General features: G+C 38.9%; 2 protein-coding genes across 4 annotated transcripts in view; both read right to left on the bottom strand.

Annotated features, from left to right (window-relative positions):
• Positions 1–1518: 1518 nt before the first annotated feature.
• Positions 1519–7987, bottom strand: TTC32 (tetratricopeptide repeat domain 32). The gene is made up of 3 exons (XM_055540875.1): positions 7836–7987; positions 3119–3285; positions 1519–2008 (listed from the first exon to the last, which is right to left on the bottom strand). Exons 1-3 carry the CDS (start codon positions 7985–7987, stop codon positions 1881–1883), a joined length of 447 nt encoding a protein of 148 aa, XP_055396850.1. The 3' UTR covers positions 1519–1880.
• Positions 7988–13841: 5854 nt separating this feature from the next.
• Positions 13842–19127, bottom strand: part of WDR35 (WD repeat domain 35) — a 51462-nt gene continuing 46176 nt past the window's right edge. For all 3 annotated transcript variants that reach the window (XM_055540872.1, XM_055540874.1, XM_055540873.1), the window contains 5 exons: positions 18566–18730; positions 17363–17503; positions 16344–16500; positions 15351–15591; positions 13842–14829 (listed from right to left, as the gene is read on the bottom strand). In XM_055540872.1, the coding sequence (XP_055396847.1) occupies positions 14679–14829; positions 15351–15591; positions 16344–16500; positions 17363–17503; positions 18566–18730 (855 nt within the window). In that variant the 3' untranslated portion in view covers positions 13842–14678. The remainder of the gene's footprint in view (positions 14830–15350; positions 15592–16343; positions 16501–17362; positions 17504–18565; positions 18731–19127) is intronic.

The raw sequence follows: 19127 nt of genomic DNA, 5'->3' as shown, positions 1-19127 counted from the left end.
ATATAAGCCAAGAGAAAATAAAGTTACTGAAGCATTTTTCTAATATTTGATTTTCTGGGTAGACTGGCTTTAAACTCTCCCAAGGTCTATGGACTTTGCTTTTTTTAAAATAAGTTTTAAAATACGTTTATAAAACAAGTTTTCTTAAGAGGAATTTTTCTATATTTTAATGCAATTTTATAAATTCTTTAAAAGACATTTCCAACAAATAGAAAGATAAGTCATATTGGAAAATGTGAATCATCCCAGAAAGGGACTTTTTGTTTCCATTCTAATTTCATTTCCGTTTAATAGTCATTCACCTGCAGCCCAGGTTCTTTATGCATTTGGCCAGATAGTATTTATGAACAACAAACGAGGCAATTACGTCCTCTGCTTTATGAGATCACTTAAACTAAAAAAAAAAAAAAAAAAACCCACAAAAAATAAAACCCTTTGAAGGCTGACAATGGTGATGGCATCTGAGAAAGTCATAGTAGTTATGACTTAGTAGTTCTGACCCTCCTCTGGGGACACTGGGCAAACATACTCTTTTCTCTTAATTAGGGCCATTTGCACCCCAGAACCATTTTTCCATAGCAATAATAAACTAGTTTGGGAGATTCACAGATGCAGGATCTGAATTTCTGAAAGCCAAAACTTCAACAATAAGACACACACACACACACACACACACACACACACAAATGTAGGTGAGACATGGCTGACTCTGGCTTGTTTTCCCTTCAAATTCTTCCCAGTTCAGGAAAGCTTCATCACAGCCTAATCGTTCCCTGGCAGCACCCAAATAGAACAGATTTTCAAAAAGCCCTCTATTTACTAAGTGCTTTTCGTTAGTTTTTCACCTCTCTAACCACCCCCATTCCACTCAGAATTTATTATTCAGAGTTTGAACAGTGCTTGGCTTATATTGAGTATTCAGTAAATGTTGATGATGGCGAACATTACTGTCATTATCCAGAGACAGAAAACTATGCTTGATATTTAAAGCTTAACTACCTTATCGATGATTACTAGAGAAAAAAAAAATGTAAGTTGAATTCTTTCAAATGGCTCTCATTGAAAGATGTTTATTGTTAAGCCCAAATATTATGTCTCGCTAGCCTAGCTTTATAAAATAAAAGAGCTTTACTTTCAAAGTAAATGCCACAGGGAGAAAATGAGGAGGCAACTATTGTAGATTAAAAAACACAGAGACGTAACAACAGAACGCAGTGTTAACTTGACTGAGTCCAGATCCCAGAAACAAAAATCTACACAAGACATTTTGGAAACAATTGGGGAATTCAAATACGGGCTGGGCATGGATGGTATTATAGAATTATTAGTTTTATTAGGTATTATAATGGTGTTGTGGCTATAAAGAAGGCTGTCTCTATTCTTAGTGCACGCCGAAATATTTAAGGGTAAAGTATGGTGATATCTGCAACTTATTTTCAAACAGTTCAGCACAAAAGTTATATATTTAAATACAGAGAATAAGCAAATGTGACACAATGCTAACAACAGGTGAATCTCAGTGAAAAGTTTAAAAGTGTTTATTGTACCATACTTCCAATTTTCTGTGGAGGTAAAAATTTTTAAATAAAAAGTTGGGAATAAAAAACAGCAAAACAGTTTTCCTGAAGAAAATACCACACATTTCTTTAGACATTGTACTGTAATAAGATACAATTATACATTATTATTATTACACTTTATAAAAGCATACCTACTCAACATAGTTACTCAACCTAAAATCAATTACCTCAAGTATAGCATTTAACTTTCATTGCTGATGCATGAATCTCTTTATCTTAAATATAAATCAAAACAGTTTAACACCAGCTTTCAATTAAAGACAAGGAGATGCCAGCCATTAGGATCATGAGTTAAAATTTTCAATAATTTCTTCTTTGCTTTTCTTCTTTGTCTAGAATAGTCTGTTTTAAGCTCACAACAGCATCTTGAAATCCAGGATTTAAGTCTAATGCTTTCTTGAAATCTTCCAAAGCATCATCAAAATATCCTGTATAAGAACCCACAGGGGGGTGGGGGGGGATGAAAAAAGAGGAAAAAAAGCTGAGTATTTCTATATATTATTCATAGGAAAGTTTGGATACACATATTCCTGCTTTTATATTTACAAGCTTTCAACCACTCTTACTAAAGGAATTTTTTCCTCTTGATAATGATAAACGGATGTGTGTACCACAGTAACTTTGCACACCCTTATAGAACAATATACTTAAAATTAGTTATGGGCTACCTACAGGGATTTAACCGGTAAATACCTTAAATCGACAGAAACTTTCAATAAAATATTCCCTATTTAATGTAATTACAGTAAAATTAAGAAACAGGAAATGAATATTCTTTTTAACCCTTTAAATGAGAAACAATCCTCATAGTCCCTGTAGTCCCAAAATCTAAAATCCCTTTACTATATATTGTCTCAAGTGGTGTTCCCTGGTAGCTCAGCTGGTGAAGAATCCACTGCAATGCAGGTGACCCCGGTTTGATTCCTGGGTCTGGAAGATCCCCTGGAGATGGGATAGGCTACCCACTCCAGTATTCTTGGGCTTCCCTGGTGGCTCAGCTGGTAAAGAATCTGCCTGCAATGAGGGAGACCTGGGTTTGATCCCTGGGTTGGGAAGATCCCCTGGAGAAGGACATGGCAACCCATTCCGGTATTCTTGCCTGGAGAATCCCATGGACAGAGGAGCCTGGCGGGCTGCAGACCATGCGGTCCCAAAGAGTCGGACACAAAGAGTCGGGACATGACTGAGCAACTAAGCACAAACACAGCACGAGTGCCTTCAAAGGTTGTAACTCAGAAAAGCTGCACAGTGGATCAGGAGCATTACCCTCATTTCACAGCTGGGGACGCACAGGGACAAAGTAATGGGATAGCTCTCACTCCGGTGCCCGGCTGCAATTCCCACTCCAGTGCCCTGCTGCGGTCTCTAATACCCATTGAAAGCCTAAAATAAATTCAGGTACACTTCCTTTGTTCCTGGCTCTAAAACTAAATTTCACCTAAGTTTCACCCTGGATGATTATCCGTTTTACAACATTTGAGAGATCTGAATTCACAAAATACTGTCAAGAACAAAAGGGGGAAGAAAGAAATTCTTACCCAGCCTATACAATATCAAGCCTCTGTTGTAATATGGAACTTCAAAACTGGGTTGGACTTCTATAGCAGATGTGTAGTCGTCCATGGCTTCATAAAAATCAACCCTGAAGTACTTGATTTGCCCCCTGTTGTTAAATGCAGTAGCCAAATCCTCAGGGCTGCATTTGCTTTAAACAAAAAGTTCACATTAAAAACACAGTGTTACCCCTCGTTTCCACTTTCACTCTCTTTTGGGTATTGTCAAACTTCATAGCCTGTAACATGCAGTGTCGACGCTGCAAAACCAAGCGGAAGAAACAGAGGGCAAGGAAATAAAGCCATGGCGTCAGTTTCTGTTTAATCCTGCTGTCTACTTTTGCAGGGTTGTTTAGCACTACAATGTCAATCTACAAAGCGCATTCCTTGTACTGTGTGGTCAAAGCCCCTGTTCATTGTCACCGTGTTTTGCTGAATGTAATATTAAAATGATTGTTTAAAGCACATGCCAGTGGGGCAAAGAAGACAATTCAGAATTGAAACGAGCAAGGGGAGAAAGCCAGCCCAAAGTCCAAGTTCGCTACGGCCATGTCATCAAATGAATCATCAGTTTTATCCTCAAATTTTTTAAGGATATTCAAACAGTGCGATTTGAAATCATTTTCCACCAGTAAAGAAAGAGAAGTCAGCCCTGAGTGAAAATCCAAGATACTGATCCCCAGGTGTGCTGTCTGAGGATGACCTGCCCTCCCTCCAGCCTCAGCAAACTTCCAGAGGCCAAACCGGCTTCCTGCTAGAAAGACATCACAGCTCAGGTCCACATTGGGACTCCAGTGTGCAGAACTGGCTCTGCATCTGAGGGTTCCAGAGGCTGCCCAAGGAGCTGTGAGCAAGCAGCCTTTCCTGTGAGGGGTTAGACACCCAGGCAGCTCTGACCAACCACCAGCTCAACAGGACACACCCCGACACAGCCCCACACACTACTTGTAAAAGGGCAAACCATCTACACAGAGAACTTCAATGGGCTCTGCAGAAAGATTCTGTTTTCCTTTCTTTTTTGCAAAGGGGACTCTCAAGTTTGAACCAACCAGGGAAGATGCAGGCTAAACTCATCTGTCAGTCTGCATTAAGCTCCACAGCGCAAAATCTAGTTCTCAGAAAAGATTGTGACGGCAGTTAGCGTTACAAAAAGTTACTTCTCTACACGTCCTCATCCTTGAGATCTCAGGCACTGTAACTACTGCTGCCAGGAGGGGTACTCACAGCCTAGGGGGTCTCCTTCAAGTTGAAGTTTCCTACCAGTGGAGAGGAACCACTGCAATTTAGAAAACGCCTGTTTCTGTGAACTAGGACTGAGAGACTGGGTACACAGACACTTCAGGACGCCACAAGCACCACCGTGAAATCTTAGAGAACAAAGGGGACACTCCAATCACCAATCTCTGTTATGACACCAGCTGAACTGCTGCTCAGTAAAAAGTTTTAAGTAAAATGCAGCCTCGGGACTCAGTAAGGTTTTAGTCATTAAATTTCTAAGCTTCACAACTTTGTGATAGATGTCTTATTATCAGAGGATCATCAGATATTTGATTTAGAATTAGACCTCATTATAACAAATTCTAAAAGCCTATTCTCCATATGAAAATTATTTCGTATTTGAAAGACATGGGCTAACAGTTAAAGCCAAATTTTTTTAACACTGAGATTTTTGTAATGATAGTGTTTATTTTAATGGAATATAACCAAGTTACCTAATCCAAACGTAGATTTTTTTTTTTCACACTTGCTAACTTTAGCAAAGAAAAAATATTTGGAAATAAAGTTGATGGCTAAGGTTGCACTTTTGGATATTAAAAGAAAATGTTATAAACCATTCAGAGTGGCAGGCATGCAAAGATTGTGAATACTGTTTAAAAATGATTCAGTGACTCATTATTTAAAAATAAATGAACTCTAAAAGATATATTTAAAGAAAAAGTTGAAAATGATAGAATTCTGTTTAACCAGGAGCTCCTAGAAGAATTTAAAAACTATAAGAAAATTTGAAGGTTCATTCAGGCATGCTGAGCAATCTTCTACTAAACCATTGCAAATTTTCTTTCTTATGCTGGTAAGGAGCATGAATTACATTTGCCACACAATAACTCTGTGCTCTCAGGCTGAGATGCACCAGGGAGAAGCTGTAACAATACTAGATGGCATCAGTATGCTTATTGCTGATAAATCCTTTTCGAAACTTACTGCTGCTGCTGCTGCTGCTAAGTCGCTTCAGTCGTGTCTGACTCTGTGTGACCCCATAGACGGCAGCCACCAGGCTCCCCCGTCCCTGGGATTCTCCAGGCAAGAACACTGGAGTGGGTTGCCATTTCCTTCTCCAATGCATGAAAGTAAAAAGTGAAAGTGAAGTCGCTCAGTCGTGTCCAACCCCTAGCGACCTCATGGACCGCAGCCTAAAAAAGAAGCAGACTCATAGAGAACAAACTAGTGGTTACCGGTAGACAGACAGAAGGGGGAAGGGCAAAACAAGGAGAGGGGACTAAGAGGTACAAAACATTGGGTATAAAATATGCTACAAATGTATACTGTACAACACAGGAATATAGACCGTATTTTATAATAGCTATAAATGAAGTATAACCTTAAAAAATTGTAAATCATTATACTGTACACCTGTATCATATTATACTGGAGAAGGAACTGGCAACCCACTCCAGTATTCTTGCCTGGAGAATCCAATGGACAAAGGACCTGGCGGCCTACGGTTCACAGGGTTGCAAAGTGTCAGACATGACTAAAGCAACTTAGCACAGTCCAGCTAACATATTGTATAGCAGCAACAATGAAAATTGAAAAATAAAAAAGTGTTTTAACCTACTAGATAAGTCTATTCTTCCAGCTTGAAACAAGAATAGAAAACTAAATTTTCTGTTTAATAATTTTGGGGGGAAGGTGTGGTATCATCTTACTGCTTGTTCAAAACTATTAACTATTATTCTGGTGTATTATTGAAATGAGGAAGCCACTTAATTTTTCTGATTTAATTCCATGTGAGTTTAACAAACAGGAGAAGAATCTTGAGCCTCATACACAAAAGACAAGCTGGCATCTGGTCAAAAAAAAAAATCAAATCCCTGAAAGGAGGAGGGTGACAGGGCAGACAACTCAAACTGTCAAGAAAAACACTGCTCATTATCCCCTTTCTGTTCTTTCTTTTCTCATCCTGGACCACTAACAACAAGAACCATTAACAAGAACAACAAAGGCAAATCTTGGAGTACAACAAATGCTTCGCATTCAGGCATAAATATAAGATGCTTTGGCAGAGCAGGTGAGGTTGAGACAGGCTGAGAGCTGGGACTTAGGACCATTTGCTGCAGTGTTTGCACCTGGACAAATGTCTTCTCCAGCATCAAAATACAAAAACTATAAGGAACTGAAAATAATTGAGTGCATTTGCAGTTGGAGCCAGTTATGGATAAGAAGATAAAAACCAAATAAAATCCCAACTGCCACTTCTGAAGTGCTGGAAGCAAAGACAGGGTGCCAGGAGCAGAAACAGGGTACTTCACATGTCCCCTACATTCAAAACTTTTGTCCAAAAAGGTGGGCAAACCACCTAAGCCACCCCACCAGCCTTCGAGACCCCTGGACACAACCCCAACTTCACCCCTTGCTCCAAGCAAGCAAGGGAAACTTAGTTTTTTTGCTCTGCCCTGCTGCAGCAGAGACCTCAATAAAGCTTGCCTGAATTCCGTGTCTGGCCTCTCATCAATTTCTCTTGTTTAGGGAAGGCCAGGAACCCTGGTCAAGATCAAGGTTGCTAATATCACAAAAAGAAAGACATTGCATGCTCTCTGACAGAAGTACACAACACCGATAACAATATTCTCACCATAATTTTGGATCTGAATTCGATCAAACCTCAAGATTTAACTACCAACTCACAAGCGATGCATAAGACAGAGGACTATGTTAAATGACATGGGGTGGGGGTGGGGGGTAAATCCAGAAGATCCAAAATATGGTAAAGTCTCAGGACATAGGACTGGATAGCCTTTGGTGAGGATATCCTTCTCACCAAATAAACTGCAAGGGGAGAAAATGAAGGGGAGCCTTAAAGGCTGAGAGGCTTGATGTGCATCCTGACTTGAACCAACCTCGAAAACACCAACCAGCCAAACAAAACAACTTTTATTGATCAAACAGGAAAATTCCAAATAATGACGTTAGGAATAGTGATACTGTGGTTGCGTCTTTTTAAATCCTTTAACGCCTAGAAATGTATTCTGAGACATCCCTGGGCGAATAACCTGATCCCCTGGGTGAAGTGACAATGCTTAAGCCCAGGGATGGTCACCTGGAGGTTCATTATACTATTTCCACATGTTTAAATTTCTTTTCACACGTGAAAACCCAGAGCACCTGCTGTGATGTCGCGCGGTTTGAGTCGCGACGCTGTGCGCTCACGTGGCACCCGCGCGGCATCTCGCCCTCACCAGGTCTTGTTAAAGTGACGACAGGTGGGAAAAGCCCTATCAGTTAACATGGAGTCGGGACACCGTTCTCGGAGTCCCGGAGCAACGTGCGGAGGCCTGCGCTCCAGGCACGCTCCCTCACCGCCTTTCTGTGAAGAACTAACGTCCGGCCGCTGGGCGGGTGAGTGCCAGAGGTCGAGTAAAGCGGAGCCATTGCCGCCCACCTTCCGGAGACCCACGCTGTCCCCACTTCTCGCGATAGTTACCTCCCGCGTGCTGCTCCCTCCGAGGCTGCACAGGCGCACTGGCGAATGTAAGCGGAGTACAGCGCCTCGGCCTCCGCGTATTCACCTTTCTTGAAATGAGCCTGGGCTAGTGCTAGGGCTGCGGGACTTTCCTGCCCTTGCTGCCTGTCCATGGCGGTTGGGGGCCTAGCTTTCCGTGTGGAACTGGGGGTTGATTTCTGAGCGATTAGAGGCGACAACCCACAGCCACTTCCGCACCTTGGAATTTAACTCGGCAAAAATCCTTGGCCCTAGCAGCCGGGGAATTTTGTGTCCTCCGAGGACCCGTCGTCTCGCGAGGTCGGTGACGCTCCTGGCGGAACGCTCAGGTATTTCAAGAAAGCTTAAGCAGACGGAGCCTTGGCAAGTGCGCTTCTGCTGTAGCTGCTGGTCCCGCTTGCCTGATCTCCAGAAAAGCAGTAGCTTGGTAGTCCCAAACTGGTTTCTAAGGCTGTGGTCAGATGGTGCAAGGAGCTTGCCCTTCGTTACAGCGAATGGGGAGGGGGGAGGGGGCGGGGGGGAGGGATACATACACACACGCTGTACATGTATATTTCCAGAATATACAGAGAATTTCTAAACTTCAATTTTTCCAGAGTGGGTGTACTACTTTGCATTTCCACCAGCAATGCATTGGCCTTTAAGTTACTCCGTATCATCACCAACATTTGTCAGTTTCGATCCTAGCTATTATAGTGGGTGTGTAGAGATACCTCCGTTTTCTTCTAAATTTTACTAAAATTTTGAGTAGAATAACCAAATAAATGAGTAGATAAAGTAGTAACTGTTTTAATGTCTTTTTCTTTTAGAAAAAAACTTAAATACGAGATTATGAAGAAAATTTACAGAAGTTTCACCCCCGTTTTTTCTTCTAAATTCAATTAAAATGTAAATTAACGCCTTTTTAAAAAAAATTTAAGACTATTTTTACTTTCTAATGTATACTCTTTATGTACTTTTGAAGTTTTCTACCATGAACATGTTAGTTTTATACTCAAAAACTTAAGTGCTCTTTTTTTTTTTAATGAACTGAGAAAATGGTAAGAATAAACAGTAGGGGGCAACATAATATTGCTATTTTCATTTTAGAAGCACAGTAGTAATACTTTGGAGCTATAACATCAAATTAGGAACTCTTGATTTTTCATTAAAAGTCTGGTAACAATTTTTCCCCCATTTCTAAATGTGGACTCTAGATGACCTCTTAAGGAGTTTCTCCCTGCAACCTCCAGTCATCAGACATTTGCCTAAGTTGTTTTCCTCTTGGTAACAAAGGTGATACTGTATACCTTTCATTGTACCTCCCGTCTCTTTCTCCCTTTATCCACTCTGGAGCTCAATGCCCATCATCCCAACCCCCACCAAAATACTTAAATCAAAAGAAGACAAATTATCATGTTATCATAAATTACAGATAAAACAGGATAAATACAATTTTACCTCAGCATTTATTTTTATATTTTTCACTGAATGCCACATCAAATCTAAGATCTCAGCTTTTAGAATACAAAAAGATAATTGCAAATTATATGTTAGCAGAAACGTATGTATATATATAATTAGCATTTGTGCATGATAGCAGGACAATAATGCTATGTTACTTATTTGTATAGCTTTGTCAGTCAGGTCCATTATCTCAATACTTTGGCCTACCTTGCTACTTTGGAAACTTAACGTAATGTTCAGGCCATATTTTGTGATAAAAAGAAGCATTACTTAAAGGGAGTCAGTTCATGTTTATTACAAAAAGAGAACATTCATTACAATGCCTCATTCTGTCTATACAAATTCCTTCCACATATTTGTTATATATGACAATTTTGCTTCTCTTTGCCCCTTTCATCAGAATAGAGTTATCTGGAAATTTCCTTCATGTTAAATATTTAAAACCAATTGAGTCAATTTGTACTGGGAGTCTTTTTCTAGCACCATTTTCAAGCAGGACAAAGATCTATCTGTCCCCAAAACATTATGACAGATCACTAAAACATTCACAGATACAAATCCCAAATAGTCATAAGCTCTTAAAACAGGTATGTCAGTATATATATATGAATATGAAGCATGAGGGTATATGTATGTGTGTGCTGCTGCTGCTAAGTTGCTTCAGTCGTGTCCGACTCTGTGAGACCCCATAGACGGCAGCGCATCAGGTTCCTCCATCCCTGGGATTCTCCAGGCAAGAACACTGGAGTGGGTTGCCATTTCCTTCTCCAATGCATGAAAGTGAAAAGTGAAAGTGAAGCCGCTCAGTCGTGTCCGACTCTTAGCGACCCCATGGACTGCAGCCACCAGGCTCTTCCATCCATGGGATTTTCCCAGCCAAGAGTACTGGAGTGGGGTGCCATTGCCTTCTCCAATGTATGTATGTAAGTATATATAAAAATACATACATATACATATGTGATAATTATGTGTACAAGGTAGGAGAGGTTGTTTTTAAAGGTTTTGGTTTCTGTGTTAAACAGACCAAGAGGTAGTGACAATAACTCAGAATCTGTCTGAAATAACTAGTTGGAAGAAAAACTTTAGGGCTTAGGTAGCAAGGAATTAGTGGTAAATGAGAAGGCTCCAAAAGAAACTTCCTAAAAGAAACGTTAGGACAAGTCTGAGGAATCAACAGCTGATTTGGAATTGAAGCAAATGGGAATGTAATCAACAAGTCACAGGAAGGACTGGAGAACGACAGTCTAACTTAAGAGTTCTCAGCCGATTTCTGGGATGAGAATGGGGAAAAAGAGAGATTCAGGCATTAGGACCAAGGACCAAAAATCACAACTCTAAACATGCAGTCCTGAAGGAATCCTTAAACCTACATCTCTGAAAATTTCTCTCTCATTGATGAAGTATAGTTTCATTCCTGAAAATAGAAAATCTTATGGGAAGATGTAGTTACCTTCAACAGGAGATATATCCTCTAGGGCTGATGTCTTTGTTAGGATGCTGTTTTCTTTTTTTTAACCTAGGGAAGATTTGCTTTTTTAAAAAATTTTATTCTGTATTACAGTTGGTTAACAACGTTGTGTTAGTTTCAGGTGTACAGCAAAGTGATCCGGTTATACATATTACAGTTACTCTTTTTTTTTAATTCTTTTCTCCATTTAGGGCTTCCCTTGTGGCTCAGCTGGTAAAGAATCCGCCTGCAATGCAGGAGACCTGGGTTTGATCCCTGGGTTGGGAAGATCCCCTGGAGAAGGGAAAGGCTACCCTCTCCAGTATTCTGGCCTGGAGAATTCCATGGACTGTATAGACCATGGGGTCACAAAAAGTTGGACCCAACTGAGTGACTTTCACTTTTCCCCATTTAGATATTACAGAATATTAAGCAGAGTTTCCTGTGCTATACATAGGTCCTTGTTGGTTATGTTTTAAATATAGCAGTGTGTAGGTATCAATCTCAAACTTCCAATCTCTCTCTCACCTCCCCCACCCTTCTCCCGGATAACCATTAGTTTGTTCTCTAAGTCTGTCTGTTTTATAAGTAAGTTCATTTGTATCATTTTTCTAGATTCTACATATAAGCAATATCGTATGATATTTGTCTTTCTAAGATGTTATTTTCTGATTTGGGGGAATACTATATTCTGTCATAGAAGAAAACAAATGAGATTGATGAAACACACTATGTTAAAATTAGATAAATTAGAAACTTACGAGACCTGTTATACAAAGTAAATACAGCATATTTGTGTGACTATACCTAATACTGGGCTTCCCAGGTGGCTCAGATGACAAAGAATCTGCCTGCAATGCGGGAGACCTGGGTTCGATCCCTGGGTCAGGAAGATCCCCTGGAGGAGAACATGGCAACCCACTCCAGTATTCTTGCCTGGAGAATCCCCACGGACAGAAGAGCTTGGCGGGTTACAGTCCATGGGGTTTCAAAGAGTCAGACATGACTGAGTGACTAAGCACAGCACAGCATATCTAATATTGATGAGGTGCTAAAGATCCAAAAGGTAACCAAGGCACTAAGTATTCATGGCTCACTGGGTATGCATGAGGCTTAGTACATGCTCAGTATGTGGGAGGTCTCGATTCAGTTACCCACCAATGACACTTGTCCTCTACCCAGGAAATACAACTGAACCCATGACTGCTCAGCAGTCCCAGCGGCACCTACAGATGGGACCAGGGAAACCTGCCTCCTCCTCAGAGCAAGTGTGCCTCACTGGCCTCAGGCACACTCTACTTGACAGAGTCCCCCAATCTCAACTGCGGTCCTCTTCCTGGCCACACCACTGGGGGAAGCTGGTGAGGAAGAGATAGAGTGAGGACATAGAACAGTACATAACTCAGGAATCGGGAACTGGAATCCGTGTACCTGACTGGCATCCTCCACTAACAGTGTTAATCTCTCCCATCACTTTTCTCCTTGTTCCTCACTGTGTACGTTAAGTTGATTCAGTAAACCATGTGACTTAAGCATCATTTTTTGGTGTGTAATCCTTTGTGTTCCATGACCTCTGGAATGGCTTGCCTGGTAGTGTATTTGGAGGCTACCATTATATCAAGGTAACTTCCCACAAGACACATGAACACAGAGACTTAGAAGACCTGGTCTTCTCGTTTTAACTAGGCACAGCAACCCACTATCTACATGAACTCATTTAAGTTCCACACCTCTCATAGCTCACTATTCTCTATCTGCTACAGGCCTAACTTGTCTCTAAAGGACCAAAAACATAACACATTTGGATTAACTAACCTAAGTACTGAAGCTGCAATAACAATGTTGTATATTTCTCTTTATTGCCTCTACTAAATGTCAGTCAAACTTCAGCAAATAATCTTGATAAAATAGTGCTAAAGTCTGGTTTGCAGCCACAGAATAAAAAGATGTAAGTTCATGGGAAATAGAGAACATTATTAGCTATCTTTAACAGGTAAGTAATTATGCATGACTGATAACAGTTTTTCTTTTTAAAATTAATGACAGTAAATCAAAACAGGTACTTATTGAGAATCACTTCCCAAACCCAAGACTTGTTTAGATAAAAGGTCCAGCTTAGTGACAATGTTTCAGCTAAAACTATAACTACAAACTGGATATTTTCTATAAATTTACATCATTATAAATAGAGACAAGTGTTCTGCACAATATTATGAAGAGTACATGCCAATTGCCATCTCTTAGATGAAACTAAGAAAGTGGGTAAAAAGGAAAAAATATCAAAAATAAGCTATTAGGGTTTCCCTGATGATCCAGTGGTTAAGACTTTGTCCTGAAATTCAGGGGACACCAGTTCGATCCTTGGTCCAGGAAGATCCCGCATGCTGCGGAGCAACTAAGCCTGTGTACTGAGCCTGCATTCTGGAGGCCATGAGCCACAACTACTGAGCCCACATGCAGCAACTGCTGAAGCCTACAAGCCCCAGTGCCTGCGCTCTGCAACCAAAGAAGCCGCTGCACTGAGAAGCCTGCACACCACAGCTAGAGAGTAGCCCCCACTTTCCGCAACTAGAGAAAGCTTGGATGCAGCAACGATGACCCAGTGCAGCTATGAAAATAAAAAATAAATTTTTAAAAAGCTATTAGAAACAATTCAAATTGTAAAACAAAAAAGTTTTATCACTTGTGAAAGTAAAACAGAACACTTTCAATGCTTATTTAATTAAACACGACTAGAAATAGAGCTCATTTCAGTGTTACAATTGTTTAATCTCCCTCTGGGCTTGCCAGGTGGTGCTGGTGATAAGGAACCCGCCTGCCAGTGCAGGAGACATGGGTTTGATCCCTGAGTCGGGAAGATCCCTTGGAAGAGGGCATGGCAACCCACTTCCAGTATTCTTGCCTGGAGAATCCCATAGACAGAGGAGCCTGGCGGGCTACAGTCCATGGGGTCACAAAGAGTCAGGCACAACTGAGTGAGCACACACGCACACCACCTCCTACTACAGGTTATGTCAATTCCCTAAATTCAACTCTGCTCCATTCTCACGCTTCCCCATCCCTCTCCATCAAAAATGTTTAATGAATTAGTAACCTTGACACTGGGAGAAAATTTTTTTATTTGGAATATTTCCATAGTATAATAACCAGCCACAAAAATAGAGATAGAAAGATAGGCAGATAATATAGTCAATTTCTAAATATATGAAAATCAGCATCATTATTTCATAGTTGTATTTTTACACAAAATTATATATATACATAACATGTCTATGTGTATATATTACTGGATTTTGTTTTTTCCCTTCCCTTCCTGATCTCTGTCTTGTACAGAGGTCAGCTTCAGTCCTTCCAACTTCCAGAGCATAGCCTTATAAGACTACTGCTCTTCCAGACCCATGTCTCACTGCCTATACCATTAGTGATACTAGAGTAGACATCTGTGGCGCACCCTGCCCTTCCTCTTGGACCCTGGGACTGTTCTAGGGATGGGCACTGATCCCAGCCTGGCCATTTAGCAATTTCTTTCCCCTTCATTTCAAACTTAATTCGAATTAAGAGTGGTAGTCCCTTCCTAATGGTGGAGATAGTAAGATGCTGTATTTCCTGATACATGAAGAAAGCCAGTCTGGTTTTTTCACATCTCACAGCTTAATTTTTATTTTACCATTTATGAAAATCCAAAAGAACGGCCTAACAGAGTTGCCCCACCACATGCAGATGACCTTCTCTTTACTCATTCTGTCTCAATCATGGATTTCTCAACAGCTGGCCCAAAGTTCAGAAGACAGTGAGGTGTAACCAGTTTCTGTCATATATATATACATATTTGTATAAAAATACAACTCTGAAATGATGCTGCTTTTTACATAAACTATATGGAATCAACCTTATGATATAAACTCTCCCAGTATATGCAGTTTGTCAGTTCTTCATCCCACTGCACTATGGCATAAGGGACAGAAGTTGTAGTTATTTATTTCCTGAGCCAGGACACAATGCTTACACACACTGCACATCCAGAATTGATATTCAGTAATTGGGCTTCCTGTGGCCACACACGTCGGCAGTTTCCCTTCACCTCTGTAAAAATACGAGGAGAAAGAATTACACTTTAAAATGTCTAATCACTTAAAACCTTATTTATTATACTAAAAAAACCCTGAAAAATGTAAAACATTTCAAGGCAAATTTCAAATAAAAACTTTTCTTGCAATGAGAAAATAAATCATTAATATACTATTAAGACTAAAGAAAATAGGCTTTGAGTACAATGTTAAGGTGGCTTGTTGTTTAGTCGCTCAGTGGTGTCAGAATCTTTGTGACCCCATGATCTGTAGTCCACCAGGTTCCTCTGTTTGTGGGATTTTCCAAGCAAGAATACTGGAACGGGTTGCCATTTCTTTTCTGCAGGGTATCTTCCCAACCCAGGAATTGAATCCCCATTTCCTGCACTGCAGGTGGATTCTTTACTGCTGAGCCACCAGGGAGTTAAGGTATGAGACTTTAAAATGTAGTGATTTCATCATTATACTACACTATTTAGATATTTAGATATAAAAATCTATATAAAAATGGCATCTACTAATTACAATTGGCCCTACCCTTCAAGAAGGCCGTCCAATTCGGATTTTCTGTTATCTTTCGGAGTATGTTTGGTGAAGATTTCTAGAGCAAGATCTTCATATTGCTGCTTCTGTTCCGAACTGAGGGTCTCTAAAGATTCGAGTTTAATAAAAGCTTTTGAACAAGTACCAAACGCTCTACTGGCACACGCACAGAGTGCTAACAGAGAGTAGATCTCAACTGCAGGGATGATGTCTTCATAGTCTCTCAGGTGAAGAGCTAGGAAAGAGAAGGCAATTTGGATTGTGTAAAGCAATCACGCCATCATGAACATGCATGGGGAAGAATGTTAGGCTGGCTCAGTTTAACCTACATGAATGTTAGCAAAGTTAATGAAAACAATGGTAGGTGATCAGAGAACTAGTAGGGGAAGTAGACCACATGACTGTAACCACATGGTCTGTAACCACAGACCACATTCTGTAACACGAGCCAACAGCTCAGGGCCTATAAAAATTACCACCACCAAATGACGCACATGGCTGCACCACTTAGAAATGTACCAAAAATTATTAGTGTCAAAATACATTGCAGATATAAATATAACTGTATAATTTTATATGTTTTATATTTATAAAACATATAAAACATTTATATGTTCCATATAAATATGTTAGAAATTTCTGTGGATTCTCAAAACAGTATCATGTTTCTTTTTGTTTTAAAAAAAAAAGTGAAGTATGAAATCGTATGTTTTCTCTTTGTGTCTCTTTGAACAGATTATCGCTTCTCAGTCTGTCTTATTGAAAAAATAGAACTTTGAGAAAAAAGGAAGTGAAACTGAGTCTCTAAGTTATCAGCTCAGATAATTTATTTTCATTACCATATCCTATCTTCACAGGCTGCAGGGCATGGCCAAAAAAGAAAAAAGTGTTATTGAAGTTAATATAAGAGTAACTTGAAGGAGTTTGCCCTTCGTCTTCAATTTATGACTTCTTAGACATGTTGCATATATGAGTTAATACACCCACCTGTCTTCAGTGCAGTGTCAACATAGCCCTCGTAGAGCTGTCTTTGTGCCAGTATGAAGAAGTGGTAAGCCTCAGCCCCTCTCCAAGCATTATCAGTGAAACGACTGCTTGTCGACAGAACTTCTTCTTCCAGCAAACCAGCCAAAGCAGAGGTGGCCTACAAATAAAGCAGACCCGCATCTGCTGTCAGCACAAATCTAACAACAGTCCTTCCAACAGAGATGATTTCTGAAACTGTTATACATTAAAAAATCTAGGGAAGGGGACTTCCCTGGTGGTCCAGGGGAAAAGAGTCCGTGCCCTCAATACAGGGCGCCCAGGTTTGCTCCCTGGTAGAGGAACTAAGATCTCGCATACCGCAACTAAGCCCACGAATCCTAACTACTGAGCCTGTGCACTGCACCACAATGCAGACCCAGCACGGCCAAAATAAATAATAATAAATGAATAAATTAGCATATTTCATTATTACAGAACTGCTGCCACAGAATTCTCTATTATAATTCATACTTTGTTAAACTGACATGATCAAATTTTTTCTTCAGTTTTACTGACGTATAATCAACAAATCAAATTGTAAGATATTTAAAGTGTAGATTGTCATGATTTTATATACGGATATATTGTGAAAGGATTCTCTTCCCCAAGAAATGATCAAATTTTTAAACAGAATTGATTAAACTTTATGTTAATACAACGCTCATTTACAATTTAAAAAATACACATATTTCTAGGGAAGCTTTTAAAACTCACTGATTAGAAAGGATTTACCAAGAAAGGAATTAAACAAAGATTACAGATTAGTAAAAAAAATCATTTTCAATATTTCCAAGTTGAGATGTCTAAATGTGAGTACTAATTCCAAATCATTTATTCTTTTTCCTCATATCGTTTAAGAAAATAAATGCAAACAAACAAGTACATTAAATGGTCTATCCATAAAGAGAAATTTTATCATTTTGGGTTTTTTTCCCTTAAATACTTCACATGACTTAACATTGCTTAATGTTGCACCTTACCTCTGAGCTCTTTCCTTTAACTTTGCCTCGCTGGGCATTCTTCATTTGCTCGTGGTACTGCTCTATAAGTAAAGCTGACAGTACATAGAGCTTCTTCACACGTAAAGGTTTAGTTCTTTTCTTTGCCTCTTCATCTGCAATCTTTAAATATTTAAAGAGTTGGGGGAACATATTTCTTAATCTATGCTTGTACAAATGTTCTCATTTCTGAAATCTGATTCTCTAAAAAGAGGAGGAAAGTCAGTAGGGTGGAATATAAGTACTATCCGTTTATGACAAATATTTTAAAACACATTTTCTTTTCCTTAGTACTGATAAGTAATTAGTTATTTCCTTAGTATTTAGCCATTGGAATTAGACTGCAAAACAATTTTAGAAAATAACAGATGCTGATAAATAATTAAGTCAGAGTGAAGAAAGCTTTCATTGAAAGGGTAGTATTTTATATAATGGATTTTTTTTTAATAATTTTCAAGTACCTAGAGATAAGATGGCTTTACCATGGTACATCTCCAGGAATTTAAATCTGTTTAAATGATTCAGAAGGAAATCTTTCCTTTGTCATTAAATCAAATGGTAAAAGAATAGAACAGAATGTAAAATTTGCTTACGTTAGTTCCATACTAGTCATGTTCCCTCCAAATGCCTACTATGAAAAGTGTAACATCTTTAAAACTTGCACATTTAAAAGGACTTGATGCTTGGGGCTGGTGCACTGGGACGACCCAGAGGGATGGTATGGGGAGGGAAGAGGGAGGAGGGTTCAGGATGGGGAACACATGTATACCTGTGGCGGATTCATTTCGATATTTGGCAAAACTAATACAATATTTTAAAGTTTAAAAATAAAATTAAATTAAAAAAAAAATAAAAGGACTTGAAAATTTATTATCAACGGGATTTAATTTCCAGTTACGGAAACTTGTACTTTATAGTAGCGAAAATTCTCTAATTGTTAACTTCAGTATTAAGTAAATATACAGTTGTTTAGGAATCAGTAAGGTGCTAAAATTAATAAACAGCCTTTTTAGTAAAAGGTAATACTACTAAGATAACACATAGTTAAACTATGATAGTAACAAAATGAGAGGGATTTTGCTATAACAAATATCTGCTTCCAAAGAATGGAAAATATATTCTTTAGTATATAAGAAAACATTGGTAACTAAACAAATCAAATACTCACCAAGATTATTACATTACCTTAAACATCAGCTTGGCAGCATCATAAAAGTAATTGGCTTTCCGATAGAGTTCTATGGCATCAAGAATTTTATTCTTTTCCAATAAATGAGATGCATACCTTGCTAACAGGGAACCAATTTCTTTCATATTATGACTTTTAGCCAATTCAACAGCTTTGTTCCACTTGGGGAAAATATATACAACATACAATTACCCAAGCATTTACAGTCCGATACGTCTAGAAATACATACAATAAAGCTTTAAATTTATAATAATAAATAACACTATATCAAAATTTAAAACTGGTATATAAATTTTTTTAAATCAGAGGAATTATAAATTTTAGAAGTTAAACATGCAAAATAATCAAATGATCTAAGATTGATGTGCTTAAGGAGCACATCTGAAAAAAAGCATCAAAGTTTATAGTCATATTAATCTTATATTCTAATTTTGCACAAACTATGAGCAAGAAAAAGATACATTTGTTTATAGTAAAAAAATATGGAATTTCAGTTAAGAAAATATCCTATCAGATTTAACATTTATTCTTATAAAGCAAATGGAGCTTTATAAAAT

Source organism: Bubalus kerabau, chromosome 11 (genome assembly GCF_029407905.1).
Source record: "Bubalus kerabau isolate K-KA32 ecotype Philippines breed swamp buffalo chromosome 11, PCC_UOA_SB_1v2, whole genome shotgun sequence".
NCBI lineage: Eukaryota > Metazoa > Chordata > Mammalia > Artiodactyla > Bovidae > Bubalus > Bubalus kerabau.
The sequence above is the reverse complement of the archived record's forward strand: the minus strand, read 5'-3'. Positions and strand labels throughout refer to the sequence as shown.

What these genes read in the sequence shown, in the direction of transcription:
- TTC32 (XM_055540875.1), bottom strand. Translation starts at nt 7,987, where the DNA reads ATGGACAGGCAGCAAGGGCAGGAAAGTCCCGCAGCCCTAGCACTAGCC. An exon ending in GAGGGAGCAGCACGCGGGAG is followed by an intron (nt 3,286 to 7,835) that starts GTAACTATCGCG and finishes TTTTGTTTAAAG; the next exon opens with CAAATGCAGCCCTGAGGATT. An exon ending in CTTGATATTGTATAGGCTGG is followed by an intron (nt 2,009 to 3,118) that starts GTAAGAATTTCT and finishes GTTCTTATACAG; the next exon opens with GATATTTTGATGATGCTTTG.